Source organism: Fusarium flagelliforme (genome assembly GCF_020744385.1).
Source record: "Fusarium flagelliforme strain FIESC 12 MPI-CAGE-AA-0113 chromosome Unknown B0J16scaffold_2, whole genome shotgun sequence".
NCBI lineage: Eukaryota > Fungi > Ascomycota > Sordariomycetes > Hypocreales > Nectriaceae > Fusarium > Fusarium flagelliforme.
In genome coordinates, this window is record NW_025763504.1 from 2,039,138 (window position 1) to 2,058,740 (window position 19,603).

General features: G+C 48.9%; 6 protein-coding genes across 6 annotated transcripts; 3 read left to right on the forward strand and 3 right to left on the reverse strand.

Moving 5' to 3' along the window:
• Positions 1-893: 893 nt before the first annotated feature.
• Positions 894-3,454, forward strand: B0J16DRAFT_263861 (XFP N-terminal domain-containing protein; the record flags this gene model as incomplete). The annotated part of the gene is made up of 3 exons (XM_046123337.1): positions 894-2,438; positions 2,490-2,694; positions 2,745-3,454. The coding sequence occupies 3 exons, from the start codon at positions 894-896 to the stop codon at positions 3,452-3,454; spliced, it is 2,460 nt and encodes an 819-aa protein (XP_045986314.1).
• On the reverse strand, positions 3,250-4,489 carry B0J16DRAFT_59462 (acyl-CoA N-acyltransferase). Its single transcript, XM_046134125.1, has one exon. The coding sequence runs from the start codon at positions 4,313-4,315 to the stop codon at positions 3,713-3,715; it is 603 nt and encodes a 200-aa protein (XP_045986315.1). The 5' UTR covers positions 4,316-4,489; the 3' UTR covers positions 3,250-3,712.
• A 1-nt stretch (position 4,490) lies between these two features.
• On the reverse strand, positions 4,491-7,681 carry B0J16DRAFT_59358 (DNA mismatch repair protein MSH2). Its single transcript, XM_046134123.1, has 3 exons — positions 7,574-7,681; positions 7,388-7,519; positions 4,491-7,336 (listed from the first exon to the last, which is right to left on the reverse strand). The coding sequence occupies exons 1-3, from the start codon at positions 7,595-7,597 to the stop codon at positions 4,700-4,702; spliced, it is 2,793 nt and encodes a 930-aa protein (XP_045986316.1). The 5' UTR covers positions 7,598-7,681; the 3' UTR covers positions 4,491-4,699.
• Positions 7,682-9,115: 1,434 nt separating this feature from the next.
• B0J16DRAFT_59420 (uncharacterized protein) lies at positions 9,116-11,079 on the forward strand. Its single transcript, XM_046134124.1, has 6 exons — positions 9,116-9,421; positions 9,480-9,584; positions 9,639-9,833; positions 9,885-10,143; positions 10,194-10,446; positions 10,497-11,079. The coding sequence occupies exons 1-6, from the start codon at positions 9,252-9,254 to the stop codon at positions 11,063-11,065; spliced, it is 1,551 nt and encodes a 516-aa protein (XP_045986317.1). The 5' UTR covers positions 9,116-9,251; the 3' UTR covers positions 11,066-11,079.
• A 204-nt stretch (positions 11,080-11,283) lies between these two features.
• Positions 11,284-14,256, reverse strand: B0J16DRAFT_368659 (peptidase S8/S53 domain-containing protein; the record flags this gene model as incomplete). Its single annotated transcript, XM_046130234.1, has 12 exons — positions 11,284-11,550; positions 11,599-11,840; positions 11,891-11,978; positions 12,025-12,106; positions 12,163-12,269; positions 12,317-13,161; positions 13,212-13,274; positions 13,331-13,385; positions 13,440-13,548; positions 13,602-13,665; positions 13,712-13,915; positions 14,098-14,256. 12 exons carry the CDS (start codon positions 14,254-14,256, stop codon positions 11,364-11,366), a joined length of 2,205 nt encoding a protein of 734 aa, XP_045986318.1. The 3' UTR covers positions 11,284-11,363.
• A 3,797-nt stretch (positions 14,257-18,053) lies between these two features.
• Positions 18,054-19,068, forward strand: B0J16DRAFT_59529 (uncharacterized protein). The gene has a single exon (XM_046134127.1). It carries the CDS (start codon positions 18,263-18,265, stop codon positions 18,686-18,688), a length of 426 nt encoding a protein of 141 aa, XP_045986319.1. The 5' UTR covers positions 18,054-18,262; the 3' UTR covers positions 18,689-19,068.
• Positions 19,069-19,603: the final 535 nt, after the last annotated feature.

A 19,603-nucleotide genomic window follows, 5' to 3' on the forward strand; every position in this document is an offset into this window, starting at 1 on the left:
AACATTATCAAAATGCATCAGACCACTTTCCTTCGACAACAAGCGTCACCAGTCAGAGCTCCAAAACGTGTCAAAACTATCCACATTTTTACTCGTTCTTGGCTAATATCAATTTACGGATGGATGGCTGTTATGGCTATGTACCAACATTCAAGCTAGGCATGGCATGGCATGGCCTGCCATCTAGACTGATCCTCCTTTGCCCAACTGATACCGCAGACCACTTCGCTGCCCATCCCATTCCCGTGCTCTCTTGTCCGGTCCGTCTTCCTGGCCCTCGTCCGCTCTTGAGTGCCTCTTGGGGGATAGACGGCGGAACGTCCCCCACGCGCGCCACTATCTTGCCCATCTGTGAGGTGCTGTTCTGCTTCTGCGTCTAAGCCGTCCAGTTACAGTTACTACGTGCCGTGCCATGCCATCCGTTACGATGGATAGTTTACGTCCACGCCCTCAGCCGTGTAGAGACTATCACTTCTTTCCCCGTTTCCAATTGGATTACTGTCCTACTGTAACCTCTGCTGATCTCGTCAACGGCTGTCTATCCATACCTACCTACGTAAGGTAGCTCCATGGACGATGGATCATTGGCTTGCCCTACCCAATCTGCGGCGAAGACCTCAAACTAAGCCTGTTAGATACTGTAATAGGTCAGGTAAGAGAGGCAAGGTAGGTATAGTTTTTCCTCTTTCACCGCACTCCCCGTTATACTGTATGTCCAGCTCTCTACTTTCCCTCCTTCTTGGCAACCCTTCTGGTTCCTCATATAAGAAGTCTTGGGAGCTCTGCACATAGTTCTGTTTTCTTCTTTCCTTCCCATCTCTCATCCGAAGAGTTCAACTCACTTACAACTCTTATACAACCTCATCTCTCATATACCCTAATACTTCCCACCAATGTCGGAGGAGGTCAAATCCATCTCGCCCTTTGGCATTGCTCGTTCAACTGTCAAGGGCGAGCCCCTCTCCAAGGAGGAAATTCAGCAGTACAATGACTTTTTCAAGGCCAGCTGCTACCTCTCTCTGGGTATGATCTATCTCAAGGAGAACCCTCTTCTACGAGAACCACTCAAAGCCGATCATCTCAAGCTTCGATTGCTCGGTCACTTTGGCTCTGCTCCAGGCCAGATCTTCACATATATGCACCTTAACCGTCTGATCAAGAAGCACGATCTTGACGCTCTCTTCATCTCCGGTCCTGGACATGGTGCTCCTGCTGTCCTCTCTCAATCCTATCTTGAGGGTGTCTACTCTGAAGTCTACCCCGACAAGACCCTTGACGATGAGGGTATGCAAAAGTTCTTCAAGAGCTTCTCATTTCCCGGAGGAATTGGTTCGCATGCCACTCCCGAAACTCCCGGATCCCTCCATGAGGGTGGTGAGCTAGGATATTCTATCTCGCATGCTTTCGGTGTTGTCTTCGATAACCCCAACCTCATTGCTCTTACCATGGTTGGTGATGGCGAGGCTGAGACTGGTCCTCTTGCTACTGCCTGGCACAGTAACAAATTCCTCAACCCCATTGTCGATGGTGCTGTCCTGCCCGTTCTTCACCTCAACGGCTACAAGATCAACAACCCTACTGTTCTTGCCCGAATCTCCCACCGAGAACTTGAATGCCTCTTCATTGGCTACGGCTGGCAGCCATACTTCGTCGAGGGTGATGACATCGAATCTATGCACCAGGCAATGGCCGCTACTCTCGAACACTGCGTGGACGAGATCAGAAAGATTCAAAAGGAGGCCCGCGATTCTGGCGACGCCCAGCGACCTCTGTGGCCCATGATCGTTCTCCGAAGTCCCAAGGGATGGACTGCTCCCCGCAAGATCGACGACAACTACTTGGAGGGCTACTGGCGTGCTCACCAGGTTCCTATCTCAGACCCCGCTACCAACCCTGCTCATCTCAAGGTCCTCGAGGACTGGATGCGAAGCTATGAGCCTGAGCGTCTATTTGATGACAAGGGTGCACCTATTGCATCCATCCGTGCTCTTGTCCCCGAAGGCAACCGACGAATGAGCGCCAACCCTGTTGCCAACGGTGGTCAGCTCAGGAAGCCCCTAAAGATGCCCAACTTCAGGGATTATGCCATCAAGGTCGACAGCCCCGGAAACGTCATGAATGCCAGTATGACCAACATGGCTGTCTTCCTCAAGGACGTCATTGCCGCTAACCAGACCAACTTCCGTCTCTTTGGCCCCGATGAGACCGAGTCCAACAAGCTCGGCGGTGTCTACGCTGCTGGCAAGAAGGTCTGGATGGGCGAGTACTTTGAAGAGGATGCTAACGGTGGCAATCTTGCAAAGGCTGGACGTGTTGTCGAAATGCTTTCTGAGCACAACTGTGAGGGTTGGCTCGAGGGTTACCTCCTGAGTGGTCGACACGGTCTGCTCAACAGCTACGAGCCTTTCATCCATGTCATTGACTCTATGGTCAACCAGGTACGTAACTCGCATGCTTGGATCTGTAACTCCTACTGATTATACATATAGCACTGCAAATGGATTGAGAAGTGTCTTGAGGTTGAGTGGCGTGCCAAGATTGCCTCTCTCAACATCCTCCTGACTGCTGTTGTCTGGCGACAGGACCACAATGGTTTCACACACCAGGATCCTGGTTTCCTAGACGTGGTCGCAAACAAGAGCCCCGAGGTCGTCCGCATCTACCTTCCCCCTGATGGCAACTGTTTGCTTTCTGGTATGCTCCGCTTCTGATCTCTGCAATATGGTTTAACTAACCTGCCACAGTTATGGACCACTGTCTTCGCTCTGTCAACTACGTCAATGTAGTCGTTGCTGATAAGCAGGAGCACCTCCAGTACCTGTCTATGGATGCTGCCATTGAGCACTGCACCAAGGGTATCGGTATCTGGCCCCAGTTCTCTACCGACGCCGGACAAGACCCTGACCTGGTCATGGCCTCTTGTGGTGATGTCAGCACTCACGAGTCTCTGGCTGCTATCGATCTCCTGCTCGAGCACTTCCCCGACCTCAAAATCCGTTGTGTCAACGTTGTTGATCTCTTCATGCTGATCCACCCCAGCGACCATCCTCACGGTCTTACAGACTCGGAGTGGACCAGTCTCTTCACCGATGACACACCCATCATCTTCAACTTCCACAGCTACCCCTGGATGGTGCACCGCCTGACATACAAGCGCCCTGGTAGCCGCAACTTGCATGTTCGTGGCTACAAGGAGAAGGGCAACATTGATACTCCTCTCGAATTGGCCATCCGCAACCAGACTGACCGCTTCAGTCTGGCCATCGATGCCATTGACTGGATGCCTCAACTCCACAACCGTGGTGCTTCAGCTCGCCAGGCGCTTCTAAACGCCCAGATCCAGGCCCGTAACGAAGCCTTCGAGACAGGAATGGACCCCGCTTTCCTCAAGAACTGGACCTGGAAGCGCAATGGCCTGTGGAAGAAGGTTAGTGAAGGCCTCGTTTCACGATAATGTGTACACCATCATGTTATAAAGGTCAACTAGAAACAGATGTGACGCTTCGCTAGAAATCTATTACGGATACAAAAGATTCTGGAAAGCAAGATTTAGACGAAAGAAACACCAAAAACAAGATGGTGGGCGTTGCTGGATGGTTGGTTGTTATCATGTTACCAAGACGTCATGAAGTTATTATTTCTTTTGCTCTCCTCATGAACCTCTTATAGTTATGTAGTTCGAATGGCTTTGAAAGAGTTACCAAGAATCATCTTAACCCCTGACTGCTTCTCTCCGCATATGATACTGCACCACAAGAACAGGAAACTCAGTCGTTCCAACAACGTTGAACCCAAACTTCTCATACAATCCTTTGCCTGCATGAGAACTGTTGAGATATGACATCCAACCTTCAGCATCAGCCCGCTCAACACCAAATTTCATCAACGCAGATCCTACTCCCCGTCGCTGCCCCGCCTTTGCCACGGCAATTGTACTCAAAAACCAATGCTTCTCTCCTGCGACATACTTGATCGTTGCATCATTGTTCAGCTGAAAGAAATGCCTCGCGGTTTCTTGATCTCCTGAAGAAGGGAACGATTCCCGTTCAAGATTTTTGGCAGCCGGAGGGTGTTCTCTGCGAACCCAGCGCGCCCAGCCGAGGATACGGGAGTCTTGCTCCGCAACGATCATATAATTGTCATTCTTGTCATCGATGTTTTCCCGAATGAGTTCTTTTTGCCATGCTACTACTTCTGGAGACGATGCAGGAAAGCAGCGCTTGTTGAGGATCGAGTCAGAGAATGCGGAAAAGAAAACCTCGATCATTTGGGGAAGATCATCGGATGTTGCTGGGCGGGTGGTTATGGAAGACATGATTGCGGTTGATGAGGTTGAGAATGGCAATTGATGGAGATGTAGACGGAAAGTATTAATTGCAGTTGAGGTCTTGAATTGGCTATAGAACTAAGGCAAAGGCGAGCCAATAGAATGAGTCACCCCGGTCGGTCCTGCATAAGTGAGGTTCAAGAATGAAGCAAAGTCTGGGGAAGAGCTATACACCAATCAGTCCAGATTCCAACTGTTGATCAATGGACTGTAGTTTATAATTCGCTAAATGCCTCGAAACAACTATATTCTGTAACTATATAACGCCCTCTCAGTATTCCCAGGGTTAATCCCGACTCCATAAACGCCCTCAATATCTGTTTTACCCATCGCCGTGCTATATCACTTTAAACAGCGTATCCTTTACAAAATCTACAGAGTCTTGACAGACTGGAAGAAAGGATTTGCCTGCAAGTCTTTGTTTGCCCCAACAAGCTCCTTCAGAGCAGCAACTTGCTCCTCTCGGCTCATATCACCCGCCTTGACCTTGTCCTTCCACTCTACCAGGACTCGCTTCAGCATGGCACTACCATCCTCCATGTCCTGTTTGCTGTACTGCAGGGCCAGATCTTCGTGCTTGGTGGTAAAGTCCTCAAGCTCGTCGGCCTTGCGCTTGGCCATTCGGACCACCTTGTCTGGGAAGCGGACTAGCTCAGCAACGTGGATGCCGAAACTCTGGTCGCACACGCCGGGTGCCACCTTGTACAGCAACGTCACTTCCCGTTTGGCATCCGCTTCCGAAGCTGCTGCATCAGTGCCGCCGATGTGCGCCGTGACATGAAGGTTCTGCACCTGGGGGTACTGGTCGGCAAGGGCTGTGAGTTCGTGGAAGTGAGTGGCAAACATGGCAGAGCAGCCAATTTCCTTAACAATGTGCTCCGAGATTGCCCATGCCAGACCAAATCCGTCGTAAGTCGATGTGCCACGTCCGAGCTCGTCAATAATGATCAAGGACTCTGAGGTAGCTGACTTGAGAATATTGGCTGTCTCAAGCATCTCGGCCATAAAGGTCGAAACACCCTTGAGCTGGGAGTCGCTCGCGCCTACACGAGCCAGAATTGAATCGTAGATAGTCAACTCGGCCTCTGCACATGGAACAAAACATCCAACCTGAGCCATAAGAGCGATGACACCAGTTTGTCGAATATACGTCGACTTACCGCCCATATTGGGACCGGTAATAATAAGGAACGAAGACTTGTCGCGCGTGAGCTCGATATCGTTGGTGATGAATTGAACATCATCTTGAAGCTCCATACAAGGGTGACGAGCCTCGCGAAGGATTGTTTGGCCCTCGCCACGAGCATGAATCTTGGGTCGAACATACGACTCAGGAGCATGAACTGAAGCGTGAGCAAGAGAAACGATCACGTCTAGATGAGCAAGCACACCAGCAAGTCGTTCCAAAACGGGACAGTAAGAGGAGGCAACCTGAACAACTTCATGGACGAGGCTGCTTTGCGTCCTGTTGTAATTCTGAGACAGCTGGTCATACTCGCGTCGGTAGGCCTGCAGCTTCTTGGTAGTGAAGTAGACACCGTTCTTTTGTGTCGAGCACTCCTGATACTTGGAGTTGTTTCGGATGCAGCCAGCCTCCTGTCGCGTAAGACGCATGCACACTCCATGGACCTTGTGGCTAGTCTCGAGGAAGATTTTCTTGTCAGGCTCCTGGCCCAGATCCTTGGCCGAAGCTAAGAACTCGGCTCGAATATCCTTATCGAGCTGGTCCAGCTTCTTACGAATAACACGCAGGCTCTTATCGAAATCGGCCTTGATAATATATTCGTGGCGATCAAGAGCATCGAGATCGACTGTCTGCTCAACCATATCCTGCAGCTTACCCAAGCTATCAGAAAGGTCGCGAAGCTTGGTGGTGTACGCTTCGTCGAGGGGATCTTTGTAATTCTCATCCATGACACCTTCGAAAGTGCCGATAAACCCAGGTAGGCGAATGACGACTTGGTAGGCACGGACGACATCTTCCAAATTGGCCTTGCCTCGTTGAAATCGCTTTGAAAGTCTGTAAAGATCAGGAATGGATCGAAGGTGCTCTTCTTGTAACATTTGGCGAAGTTCAGTATCGACATAGAAAGCTTCCACCAACTGCTGGCGCTTTTCGATCTCGTTCTTGCTCATCAAAGGCTGCTTCAACCATTGTGCCAGAAGTCTACTGCCAACTGGTGTCTTGCAATGGTTAAGAACGCCAAAGATACTCATCGTCTTGGATCCATCTCGAGGACCTGGCATGAGGTTAAGGGCCTTGAGCGCAGCTGCGTCGAGCTTCATAAAGTGCGCCAGGTCGTGCTGGTACAATTGGTATTGGCCAAAGTTTGAAGGGTCTTGTAGAACACCAAGGTACTTGATGAGAGATGCTGCGGACCCCATGGCGAGCTTGAGGTCCGTCTGTGGTAGCAGAGATGCTGATCGTTCGTCCTTGAGTAAGCGTGCCAGGTCCTGTTCGATATCTCGAATGCCGAAGTCGCCTGCTGGTCTCTCCGCGATGGCGACACCGCAGTTGTCGATAATCTTTTTCAACTTGGTCAACTCAGGGTCCTTCTCCTTGTCGTCCTTCTTTTCGCCCTTGTCGACTTGCACCAAGCACTCACGAACACCAAGCTGGATAAGGAGTGCCTCGAAGTTGGAGTATAGGTCGTTGTCGAGAAACTCGCTGACGCCCAGCTCTCGCACGCTAGCATCGGCAAAGCAGACGCCGACATTGCGAGCTTCAGAAGCTTTTGCTGAGATCTTGACTGCGAGAATCATAGGGGCAGACTCAATCTGGCCTCCTAAATCATCCTCTACATCTTGTAGGTTGCCCGGTGACGCTTGCTTGATGCACTTCCAGTTCATGCGGCCGGAAGCACTCTGCCAAATCTCGATTCGCTTACCCAACTTGAGTAGAGCTTCTCGTAGGAATTGTCGGAACACGGTCATGGTCATGGTGACGGAAGGTAGTCCGGTGTGGTCATTTCGGCCGAGCTGTCGTACAACAGAAGTTGTCTTGTAGACCTGAAGCACATAATTAGAATTGTGATGGATACGACTATGGCGACTACTTACAGTCTTTGCGATATAGTTGGCATCTTGGCCATGAGAAGTGTACCAGTCTCCTCGGTCGAAGATGCGGATTGTGTCTTCGTTAACGGCTGGTAGAGTCTTGAAGAAGCGAATGAAACCGCCTTCGTCATCGAGCTGAACATAAAATTAGCAGAAGAAATAAAGCAGTAGTTGAATACTGATAATTACCTTTAGTTCTGGTCGTGAAGCCATAATGAACGTATTTTAGGCTTGTGAAACTCCAGATTGCAAGTCAAGAATGGAGGGTCCTAGTAAAAGTGCCTGGGAGAAAGATGTTGGAGGTTTAGGTCGCGTCATTAGGTCGCGTATTGCCCGGGAGACGCGTTTTTAGTGGGTTCTCAATTAAAATGGTGACGCGAGATCATGCATGGGGTTTGCATAATCTGCACAATATTATGCTCGTAGTTACTCTGACACTATTGGTCGAGAGCCGATTAGCTGGTGGGTACCAGTAAAGTTGAGTTTCACGATGGATGGATGGATTGCCTTTTGTATATCGCCATCCATATCTGTCAGGTACAGAGTCAAAGAATCTATTCGTGATGTCCTTCGCCTTCTCGACAAACTTCTCATGAGAGTTTCGGTTCAATTCAAACATGTTCAGTTCAAGGCTTGAGCTTTGGCCTTTCCAGCTGACACGATATGCGGCCACAATACCTAAATCAGCAGAGCACATCTTAATTCAGACATTGAGGGAGCGCCATATCAATATCAAGAGACATTTCAGACTCATTCGGGCTCTTGAACCTTGGACCCTGCATCCAATAAACGCCGCGCTATCAAAGCTTCAGCTGCGATGGTTCACTATCAGTCAGCCTCAATCAGCCACAGGTCCGAGATACTCGCTCTATTGGTGTCGCTACACTATCTGGAGTAGGCTGTGATTGATTAACAGCTCGAGCATGATTTCTCCGCTATGCGATATTTCTACCAAGGCGCTGCAGGGATGGGATGGCTGAATCACTGCCGATCCTCTCCCTCATCACAGTTCATCTGAGATATATTCTGACGAGTTAGTAGTTCCAAGACTCACAGCCGAGCAGCAGTGAAGGCGGCTCCCACATTGGCTTGCTCGCTAGATCGATGATGGAGTTGGAGATTGAGAGTCTTTTTAACCTTGTTTTTAGCTCCTGTCATGTGGGGATTCCGCAGAGTTTTGTATCAGAGCCGCATCGTCAAGAGAGGATCTTCAAGTTGAAGAAACCTAGTTTTACTCAACCGGACCAATGACGGGATATTCGCAGTTGCCCCTCAGCCTATTTTCGAATCACAATAGTTGCAATTGACTCGTCAAGAGAAATATCGACAACACGTACGCTCGAGTCTCAATGATATATCGAATTGTGCTTGGATTTCCGAGTCTTGGCGACAGGGATTATACGCTCGACATTGTCCATCCGGGTTCTCACAGCAAACCCAAAATGGTAATCTCCCGCTCGATAGTGGCTCAAAGCCATCAAGGTCCTCGCAACCAATCCACTCTATCTGCTCCAGCAGAAGCAAGAGTAGGCAGGTATCTTGGACCTTCTCCCAGTGGCAATGGACCGATATACGAGAAGAGTTTGAGACATTAACTTTGTTCTCCCGCTTTCTCTCCCTCAAAGAAATATAGAGATACCCCCGACTTCCTCCCAAAACTATCTTTGCTGTCATCTTCCAACAACCCTTGTGGCCAGTTTCAAGTCTCAATTCTCTTTCCATTGGCCTCTTGACAATTTAAGCATAAATCCTGCTTGTTTAGACGTATTTTCCCGGCATTTCCGTGCCGTAAACAATAGCTAGCAGGCTCGAATCGAAACAAAAACGGAACAAAGCGAAGATCTTCGGCCGTGATCCGTCTCTCGATATGTACGCTTCCGCTTTGTCCCTCGCCAAATGGGGCGTCGTCTTCTCTGCGGCTTCTGCAGCTGCTGGCAATGTCCATATTGCTCCTAGAGCCACCCAGGCCCCCTCAAGCACAGCAGCTGCGCCAGAGGTCACTGCTATCACAGGATGCCATCTCCACGCCTCAGACCTGTTAGTGAATACCTGCTTGTTTCGAGACCGAGGTACTGGCGGCTAACCTCGCGCTTAGATACTGTTTCGCTGGTAAGACAGAGTACCTAGTGGACATCAAGGTCACTGCCACTACCGATGTTCCCTCTCAATACACTGACTGCCACTCTCATGGCTCTGATACGTAAGTCCTAGAGCTTCGAATTATTGGTGGCCACTATTAACTCATACTCACTAGGTTCTGTGTGGACTCGGATGGTAAAGATGTTTCTGTCAAAGCTGAAGGTGCTGAGTCTGAAGAGAAGGACAATCATAAGGAAGGTGAAGAGGAACATGGTCACGACCATGCCCACGGAGAAGGCGCGACCGAAACTGGATCTGCTGATAAGGCAGCTGATAGCAATCAGCATTGCCATTTCCATGCTGGTGTTGAGTAAGTTGCATAACTGACAACCCATCGACGATAGCTAATGAATCTTCATAGACACTGCACAGGCGGAAGCGGCCACGGTGAGACGAGCGAGGCAGAGTCAGGTCCCGGCTCTTCAGCTTGCCAACCTCGCAAAAGAGACTATGATGTTGGTCTCCGTGTCGGTCTTCTCTTCGTTATTCTGGCCACGGGTGCATTGGGTGTCTTTGGACCTATCCTATTGCACAAGATGGTGCCCAGCAAACTAAACGTTGTCCTCATCGTGCTGAAGCAATTCGGTACTGGTATTATCATCTCTACCGCCTTTGTTCACGTATGTAAAGTCTTTGAAACCATGTCAAATTTACTAACCGGTATCATTAGCTCTACACCCACGCGTTCCTTATGTTCAGCAACCAATGCATTGGTGATTTGGGCTATGAAGGTACCACGTCGGCTCTCGCCATGGCCGGTATCTTCCTGTCTTTCCTTGTCGAATACATCGGAAACCGCGTTGTTCTCGCAAAGACAAAGGCATCGGCTGATCTCTCCGTGGCTGAGAAAAAGAACGCATGGCTATCCACCGAGGTGTTCAGCGTTCTTGTTATGGAAGTTGGTATTTTGTTCCACTCTCTTCGTAAGTTTAACCCCTTGATTCTGTCGACACGAAGCCCTAATACAGTCCAGTCATTGGCCTGACCCTCGTTGTCGCTGGCGATGAATACTTCCTCACTCTCTTCGTCGTCATCCTCTTTCACCAGATGTTTGAGGGTATCGCTCTCGGAAGCCGAATCGCTACTATCGGCACTGCTGCCGACACTCACGGTGCCGCCGTTCCTCGCTCTTCTCAAGACACATCCTCCGCCCAAGACTCAGACAAGGCTCCCCCTGCTGCTACCGAGACCATCCCCAACGAGGAGATTGCCCCTGCCGGTCTTACCATGAAGAAGAAGCTCGGTCTTGCTTCGCTTTTTGCCTTTATCACTCCTATCGGAATGGCCATTGGTATTGGTGTTCTGCAGAAGTTCAACGGTAACGATAAGTCTACCCTTATCGCCATCGGTACGCTCGACGCTGTCTCTGCGGGTATCCTCATGTGGGTTGGTCTTGTCGAGATGTGGGCTGCAGACTGGATGACTGGAGGCCATGGTCACAAGGCTGAGCTTGCCGAAGCCAGCGTTCTCACTACCATCCTTGCGTTCATCGGCTTGGTCTCTGGTCTAGTAGTGATGAGTCTTTTGGGCAAATGGGCGTAGACTCGATATCTTGGGCTTCTTGTTCGAGCTAAAAAGAACATTTGGGTATGGCGTTCGGTATTGTGCATTTACGGAGTTGGTTGGGAACACATGCAGTAGATTCTGCTCTGTCGACAAATGTTAGAGCGACAAACGGCGCAGATCTATACGAAAAAAAGGTGTTACGATGAGATATAGAATAGGCACGTAGACAATGATGAATAATGTCTCTACTTATGCCCTCAGTTCGTGACCACCTCGATTATGGATTGTTACTTTTCAACTTCAACAAACACCATGTAGATTATCCCCTTCTCGGCTACCCTTTGATTGAAGCCTTGCCGAGACTCGGCATCTGGTATCGCGGTGCCCTGTATGTCAAATTCGAGCTGCGTGTATCGTTGTACGGCAGCACCTGTATGCTGCTGTCCACAGGTCTGTACATGACGTCCCAATGGTCCGAAATGTTTGGATTCCCATAAGGTCTCAAGGCCGCAAATCTCATGCTACACCTTGTTAGTGCGTACTCTGATTACATCAGTTGCATCACTTACGTGTAGTTTCCTGGCGATATTCTTGTGCCGTTGGCGAGTTTACCGAACCACCAAAAGACATGAAAGCCGCGCGGTTCTCGTTTGAGAGGAAAGGGTACTGTGTCGTTAGGGTCATTGATGGAAGGGTCAAAGAACCAAAACTCTTCAGCATCTCGCATCGTTGTCGCGGAGCCGACGTATCCATACTCGCCAATGCGAGGGGGGTAGGTCCACAGCGATTCTGTCCAGCCTTGTTCAAATATCTTGTAGTTGTTAGATGGACAGAAACCTTGCGTTTAGACGGGGTACTCACATCCCATCTAAGGTTGTGGCAAGCGTATGACAGCCTGCCACCAACCTCAATAAAATCATTCGGATCCTTGTCGATGTTGAAAGACCAACTATCATATATGTTAGAGAAGCACAAGGTTATGCTGGATTTCTTACGTCAAGTCTTTGTCGGGATCAGTGACGAATGGTTCAACAATAAACATGTTGTCAAATGCCTTTTCTGTATCATATGCGGCTCCTATTAAAGGTATTAGTGGGAAGGAGAATGAGAATCCACGTCAAGGATGGACGAACCTCCGTACGGAATGGATAGCTTCTCGCCATGGTCAGAAATAATCCATACCTTACCTCCATACAATGGCAAGTAATCGTCATCAACATCTGGGAGACCGAACGTGACGCTGAAAGCATAAGCCGGTGGTTGCTATGGAGCAGAAAGAAATCTTACCTCAGTTCTCTTGTTTCTCCTGGCTCTATGAAGACCGTATGAGGGAGTCTGACAGGAGGTACAATGTTCTTTGGTTCAATACCATATAATAGAGAAACCCCATAGTTCGCATCGTAGATATCAAAGCCTGCCTGGGGTTCGAGCTTGAAGGTGTATCGATGCGTCCTCCCACCAGTGTTGGTGATGTTGAAACTCCAGTGTGGCTTGAATAATTCGGTGTCTTTGAGTGCAAAGGGCTCATATTCAAGCTGTGTATCGTAATTGAGAACTTTGAATGCGTCGACCAATCCAGTGCCGACTTGAAATGGCGGAGACTTGAATTTTCGAACGAGATGGCTGTTTACAAATGGTAGACTTTTCCCACTTGATGCAATACGATCTCGAAGCATCTTGCCCAGTCCAGCGCCATTGAAAGCACGCCCACCGTATTCTCCAATGAACAAGGCCGCAATGCCTGCTATGTATGGCGCGGACATCGACGTCCCACTCAATTCTTCATAGCTCTGATTCAAGACGGTACTCGTTATGTCAAAACCCGGAGCGGCGATATCGGGCTTGAGAAGCAACTCATTTGTTGGTCCCCAGGTGGTGAAGTATACAGGCATTGGTCCATAATCCTCGCCGGTTTTGTTGGCATTGGGCTTTGTGGTAACATTTACAGCGGCCACAGCAAGCACACCATGTCCGACAGCACCGCTACTTGAGTAGAAAGGTCCAAACTCCCCTTCGTTACCAGCTGATGCAATCACCACAACTCCTCTGTCGACTAGTCGGCTAGCTAGCACGGCCCAAGGGTTATCAGACCATCCGTTCGGTTGCCCAATGCTCGAAGTGATAACGTCGGCCTACAAAGGTTTCATCAGCAAAGTGTATACGTACACACAGCATCACTTACTCCAGCATTGTAAGCATCACACAATGCTTGCATGATAGTCACCTCGTCAGTTTCCCACGGATTCTATTGTTGATAAGCCAGATGCCTCATGTATTTCTCAAAAAATAAATCACACTTACATCAGAGAAGACTTTGTAGATAAGAAGTTCCGCATCAGGGGCAACTCCAGTGAGCCTAGAAATTTCTTCCAATCAGGTACTTGATCGTACTTGTCATCCGGGAACGTACCATTCATTCTCAGCAGCAATAATACCAGCTACATGTGTCCCATGGCCTTGGTAGTCCATAGGATCGTTGTCGGGTAGCTTGGGGTATTTCTTCTCGTTGTGTGTCTCCCCTATGTATAGTGTCAGTTCTCAAGTCGATCTAAAAGATATTGCTTTAACTTACACTCAGCTCCCACGAGATCGTAACCACCCTTGATTTTGCATCCGGGGCCAAAGCATCCTCCAAGCTTGACGAGATTAGCGGATGCAGGTCAAGAACACATCTTGACATACCGCTTTGTGTGTATAGTCGATGCCTGTGTCAACTATAGCAACAGTAGCCCCTTTACCACGTATGCCAGCAGCATGTAGTTTGTCGACACCAGTCCAATGGTGAATAGAATAGTTTCTTATCGAGGAAGACGGGCCATGTTTTGACTTTTCAACCTTTGGCATCGACACTGTGTGTGCTTGCCAGACATTGACAACTCCCTCCATCTGGAATAGTGTATCCGTATTATCCGTGTCAGTTTCTACCACCATTCCATTGAAAACATCGCTGCAGTCAAAGCTCTGGAATAACGGCCTGTGTTTGTCGGGCTTCATAAGAAACTGGCGGGTCACTGTAGCTAGGCCATGGTTCTGCGAGTGTGAGCGAATGATTTGAGAGCAGGACTGACTTCTATTACCGGCTCGACTTCGACGATAAACTTGCGAGTTTCTCCATTACTCGTTCTGCCAGAACTTGAAGAGCTAACTGCAGGTCTGGGTTTCGTTCCGGCATTCACGATAGCTGAAGCGGTGAATACTAAGGCTTGCAAGAAGTTGTGCGGCTTCATGATGACTGGGTCGCTTGAATGAACGTTGTGAATTGATGTCTTTAGTTCAGAATTATTGAGATGGGGAGATGATATATGCAGATTTTGATATGGTAGTAATTGGTACTGCTCCGGAAGATTAGCTTAGACGGCTCGGTCTCGGAAAGGTGCATTGTCAACGTTGCAACTCCTATTTGAGCCACGGACGGGGAGACAGGTGCGTCTTTTCAAGCTGCCGTCGTAATTCAAGCATTGTTCATCTGGGTATCACGGCCAGGACAAGTTTGCCCTGTTTGGTAACATTTTGACAACTCGAGTCAGGGTTCAAGATCAAACCTGGCATGATGATAAAGTTGCCTCCGTCTACGACTATACATATGAGTATGATATGCATATTGAGTTTTCCCACTTAGACGTTGGGTCATCGCCATTTTCTCCAATACCATGCGAAAAAAGCAAGTCTCGGCATGATGGCTTCAGGGAGACATTGTTTGTAACAACGGGAAGTTGTCTTGTTGTCCAACAAATCAGTTTGACATATACGAGCTATCCGGGGATTGCCATTGCCGGAGCGCTTTCATGCAACGCAAACGGCCTTTTGGGTCTCTCTGCCGCTGCGATAGGCCGGCTGCAACAGACATTCTCGAACAAGAATGCTGTGACTCCAGAATTGTATGACCTAGATCAAGGTCTAGCGAGAGATTCGGCAGCAGCAAAGAGGCATGTTCAACGTGAGATCGCGTTAAGCGGACCATTTCTCTTGGTTGCAGTACCGTCAAGGCGGGACGAGGAGATCAAGGCCAAGCCTGTCCATCTCTTGTGATGTAACAGGAATGTCAGTTGTACGGCACAAACTTGAATCCGTGCTCGACAATCGTCAACAATGGAAGTTTTCCCTCGATGTGAGTACGTGGACGTCAACATGAACTTCGGAGATTTGGGCGAAGCTGTGTACATTATTATGGAAAGAACGGTAGATGGAAGAAGGCCGTCGTTCACGTGAGTACCTATTGCTATTGAAGTCATTCAAGAGGAAGGCACTGGTTGAGTGATGCAATTGACAACCCAAGGTAGGTGCGTTACCCAAAGGGTCCTCCTTCCCATCCATGTAAGCCACAAACTGTCGGTTGTAATTACCTTACATTGAAGTAATTAAATATGTCTAGCGGTTGATTTCTATTGGTTGCATGCATTTCACTATTTCTTCTCACGAGAGACCTCGACTCAACTACATGGCAAGTGATTCTATCAAACCGAACCATGCTTTGACCTCGGCTACGATTGGGAACCACTCAAGAGCCTAATGATGCAATACTTGAGTCGTCATGCCCTTTGACAGATTCTCAAATACCTACTGTACACCTTTGTGACCCAGAAACTCGGGCACTTGTCAGTTGTCGACACATGGCAAAGAAAGCTAACGAACAATAGACCACACCCAAATCTCCATGCCATTAACCAAAAGCAGTTTCGCTCTCAACGATCAATTAACTGCAACTGGCTATGGCTTCTGGACCGGATCAAAGTCCGTGCCTGAAGATCTCTCAGCCGGTATTGACCTGACTCGCGAGGGATTGTCCCCGTTCAAACCACATGGGCGATGTCGAGTCTAGTCTAGCTGAGAAGATCCATTTCTGCACAGTTTGACTTGAAACGGCAAGAGAGAAAGTCAATTCCCACTCGTGTCGGTCGACTTCTAGAAGGCGCAGACATGCCAACCGACTCAAGCCAGAGCGAAAATTCGGTCGAACGGTCACTAGCAAAAACTAAAAGTTACGATTACAATGATGGCCAGAAAGAAACATGGAAAGAAGATCGTGCGATGGAGCTAGATTGTGTTTCAGTCCAGTTCTGCTGTTGCGACACTGCTGCAGAAAAACATGCAGATAGGCCATGCCTAATGCAGCATGTCCACGAACCAACCATGCTCACTCACCGGCGGCGAACAAGGGGGGAGCCCGGCCATTTGTTTGCTGCAAGACAAAGGAGGACGAAGATGGTGTTCTTCAGAGAGTATAGAGCTCTTGACCAAACCTTGTGTTTGATTCGCAAATCGCGGAAATCGACCACTCATTGCTCAGAGGAATATTACATTGATTGGGACTCGATGAGCTAAACCAGCGTCTCATTTAAAATCTCGGCTGATCGACGACTGCAGTTCGTCTGCCAATTGCTTTTTCCCAGTGAACGTTGGTGATTTACTGCTGAGAGGCGTTGTCCCACACTTCAACCCAGGATCAACGTTTAGACTGTGGATCCTGACTCGCAAAACCATGTGGTTTTTCAAGGTGTGCCTTTCTTATGCCGGTTCTGGTCTGCATCTCGACTCTTTCTCGTGTGGAAGCCCCAGAAACTCTCCAGCCCTCTCTCCGTTCGGTTACGTTTCAATCCAATGCTAGGGACCAATGGAACTTCATCCGTACTCGGCACAGAAAGAAACCTTGCAATTTTCGTTTCTTGCCTCTATCTTTTGCAGTGAGCGTCGCTTTTTTCCTCTTGCGCGACCGGGAAATAGTGTGATCCCCCTGCGTCAACCCGCCAACGCCAGAATCATGCTGGTGTAGTATTTAGCGCTTTGGCCGGCGTTGGGAACGGACTTCTAGAGGCCTGAGCTAGAATAGCTTGGGTTTGGTTCCTAATGGGGTCTAATCGCCACACATAAGAAAGGATTCTTCTGTTCTTTGTTACGGATGCATGGATATAAGCAGTTGGCAAAGAGCAAACGCCTGTTGACGGCCCGTCAGCGGGAGGAAAGGAGGGAGGGGAGAGAGCAGAGCTTTGACGTCCAACATATAATGAGAGATAAAAACAATATTGTTTGTCTTCATTTGGTTGATATTGGACACCAGACAAAGTTGATTGCTCGTGATCGATCTATATTAGACGACCGAGTTTTAGTCAACGATCTCTACCCAGCCCTTTCTAGACCACCGGGGTTTCCTTGCCTTTACTGAACTGACAATATAGCCCTAAGGTTTATTTTTACAGTATATCCGAGGCTTGGAAATGCTAACGAATTAATGTGAGGTCTTTTAGTCAACCTCCAACCCTCCTTGATCTCCATGTCAGATCCATGAATGTGACCTTTCAGGGGCATCAAGCAGCTGCAGGTCGCTTTGCGAAGCTTCAGTCGCATGGCACCCTTGACACTGTTCCAATTACCATCCCCTGCAGGCAAACTCCACCTTCCGGGCCTCCCCTGTTGGACTTTCTCTCGTTTGTCCCGTTGGGTCGGCGAACGAACGTCTTCAGCTTGATGGACAGACAGAAAACAGTGGAGAGGCCCCAAGTTAGGTCAGTGGAGGCCAGCCCGGCCTTCCAGACGCTACAGCATCCACTAACTCTCTAAAGTTAGAATACCTGCGGGCTGTTACCCCCCTGTAATGCCTCTCTCTGCCTCCTGGGTGATGAATGGTCGTCCACTCATTCTTATCTTCCATCCAATCCTCCCCCCTCGTTCATTCTCCCTCCTGTCGCTGTCGCTGTCGCAATCCTTCTTCTACCCCCAGTCGCCCGCTACCACTTCCTCTTTCACTCTCATTTGATCTAATCACCTTCTTGGACGACAAGGAAACAAAACTCCCGGCGATTTGCTTCTTTTACTATTAATGTCCTCTACTCTCTTTTAATACTACGTACTGTCAATCATAGTACAGCTCTCCATATCTATCTCCCTATCTATCGTCGACTTACTCGCTGTTAAACATCAACCATTACCAACAGCAATTGTCCTCCCTCCCCCTTTCTCACAAGGATAAACCAAGACAATAAACACAAAATCCGTGGCGAAACATTCTCACACAAGTACATACACAACACCGAAAGCGTACAGCATTGACTGCGGTACCTTGACTTGAAATCACACTCCTAATCTCCACATCCTCGGCTTCTGCATTACGAATCCAGCCTCCCTCGACGCGCTGATACTCACCGAGAGACCCGATTGATTTATTTGCCTAATATATCCAAGGGCTCACTTACTCAACCAAACTCAACTCTGTCAAAAATCACCGACACTACCGCAACAATGGGCAAGTCTCTCATGGACAAGATCCAAGCCAAGCTGGAGCTCTTCCGTCTTGAGCAACGCTACACCCGCCGCCGTCACAGACGTTCCACCTTTGTCTCCAACGCTGTCTACGTCGATGGCGAGTACGTCTATCAGACTCCCAACAGCACCGGCTCTTCCTCTGGTTCTGGTTCCTCCGGCGGCATCGACGCTCTTCATGGCGACAAGGCCAACGTTAGCCCCATGGCCTCACCATCCACCGTCGTCATTGACGAGCACCACTTCCCTTCAGAGCCTCAGCACCAGCAGCCTCAACAACAACCAATGGCTACTGCCGAACGCAAGCGTCTGAACCGCTTCAGCTCCATCCCTCAGTTTGGCGGCTCCAGCAAGAGCATGACCATGCCCAGTGTCAAGGAGCGAAGGACCAGCATGATCCGATGAGTAACTCATGGATAGCCGAAGCAACACAAAAAACAACAAAATTCACAAAATTCTCGCAATATTCTTCTTTACGATTTGACGGCAATCTAGCGCCAAGCGAAGGATTACAGCTCTGGCGCAGGCGTAGCGGGCGCATAAGCGTGTAAGAAACGGACACGACTAGATGAGATGAGATGAGACGGGATGGGATGGATGAATCGGATTTGATGGATACCCCCAATTCATTCGTGGTTTCCAAATGACGAAACTCGCCCAGATTTGTTGTACAGTACACACACCTTACAGCATCGGATCACATCACTACCTCGGTTTTTATTCTGGCAGGATGATACCACCAGCCACGAGATCTTTTTAACGACTTCACTTGGTTACATTTTCCGTCCCTTCTGTTTGTCTCGTTTCCCTTCAACTTGCAGGCCTGTCATATCACTGGGCCTCATTTGAATACGTCTAGGGATTACGAAATGGCAGAGCTTTACTACAAAGTTGGACGTGTCATCGGTCGTCACCGACACCTTTTTACTCTAATTTTCCTTTTATGGCGTTGATTTATACTTTTTTCTCACTGCCATTATATCATTACCCCTTCACTCTGCTTCCTACGGGAAATTGCTTGGGTTGTTTAAACATAAACCTCTAAAGCTGGCGGGCAACTGCTGGATGCTGCAAGCTGTACTGTACATAGTCATGGGGAAGAGCATTGCAGTCTGATCTGGTCTGGTTTCATGGAAGGATGGATATGTATGGACTTTGAGGAATTTAGCCAAGGTACCAATGAATTAAAACAGATACCACGTTCAAAACATGTATCGCATTTATGAGCCTGTGCTTTGATCTATGATGAGCGAGGATGAAACAAACCTTGGTCTGGCTCGAGCCTGTCTGATCGAGTTTAATTTCCTGGATTCTACGAGC

Excerpts from the sequence above, each read along its gene's own strand:
- B0J16DRAFT_59462 (XM_046134125.1), bottom strand. The coding sequence starts at position 4,315 with ATGTCTTCCATAACCACCCGCCCAGCAACATCCGATGATCTTCCCCAA.
- B0J16DRAFT_59358 (XM_046134123.1), bottom strand. The coding sequence starts at position 7,597 with ATGGCTTCACGACCAGAACTAAAG. Across the intron at positions 7,520-7,573 it reads CTTCACGACCAGAACTAAAG|CTCGATGACGAAGGCGGTTT; the intron begins GTAATTATCAGT and ends TTTTATGTTCAG. Across the intron at positions 7,337-7,387 it reads CCAACTATATCGCAAAGACT|GTCTACAAGACAACTTCTGT; the intron begins GTAAGTAGTCGC and ends TATGTGCTTCAG.
- B0J16DRAFT_59420 (XM_046134124.1), top strand. The coding sequence starts at position 9,252 with ATGTACGCTTCCGCTTTGTCCCTCGCCAAATGGGGCGTCGTCTTCTCT. Across the intron at positions 9,834-9,884 it reads CATTTCCATGCTGGTGTTGA|ACACTGCACAGGCGGAAGCG; the intron begins GTAAGTTGCATA and ends GAATCTTCATAG. Across the intron at positions 10,447-10,496 it reads TATTTTGTTCCACTCTCTTC|TCATTGGCCTGACCCTCGTT; the intron begins GTAAGTTTAACC and ends AATACAGTCCAG.
- B0J16DRAFT_59529 (XM_046134127.1), top strand. The coding sequence starts at position 18,263 with ATGGGCAAGTCTCTCATGGACAAGATCCAAGCCAAGCTGGAGCTCTTC.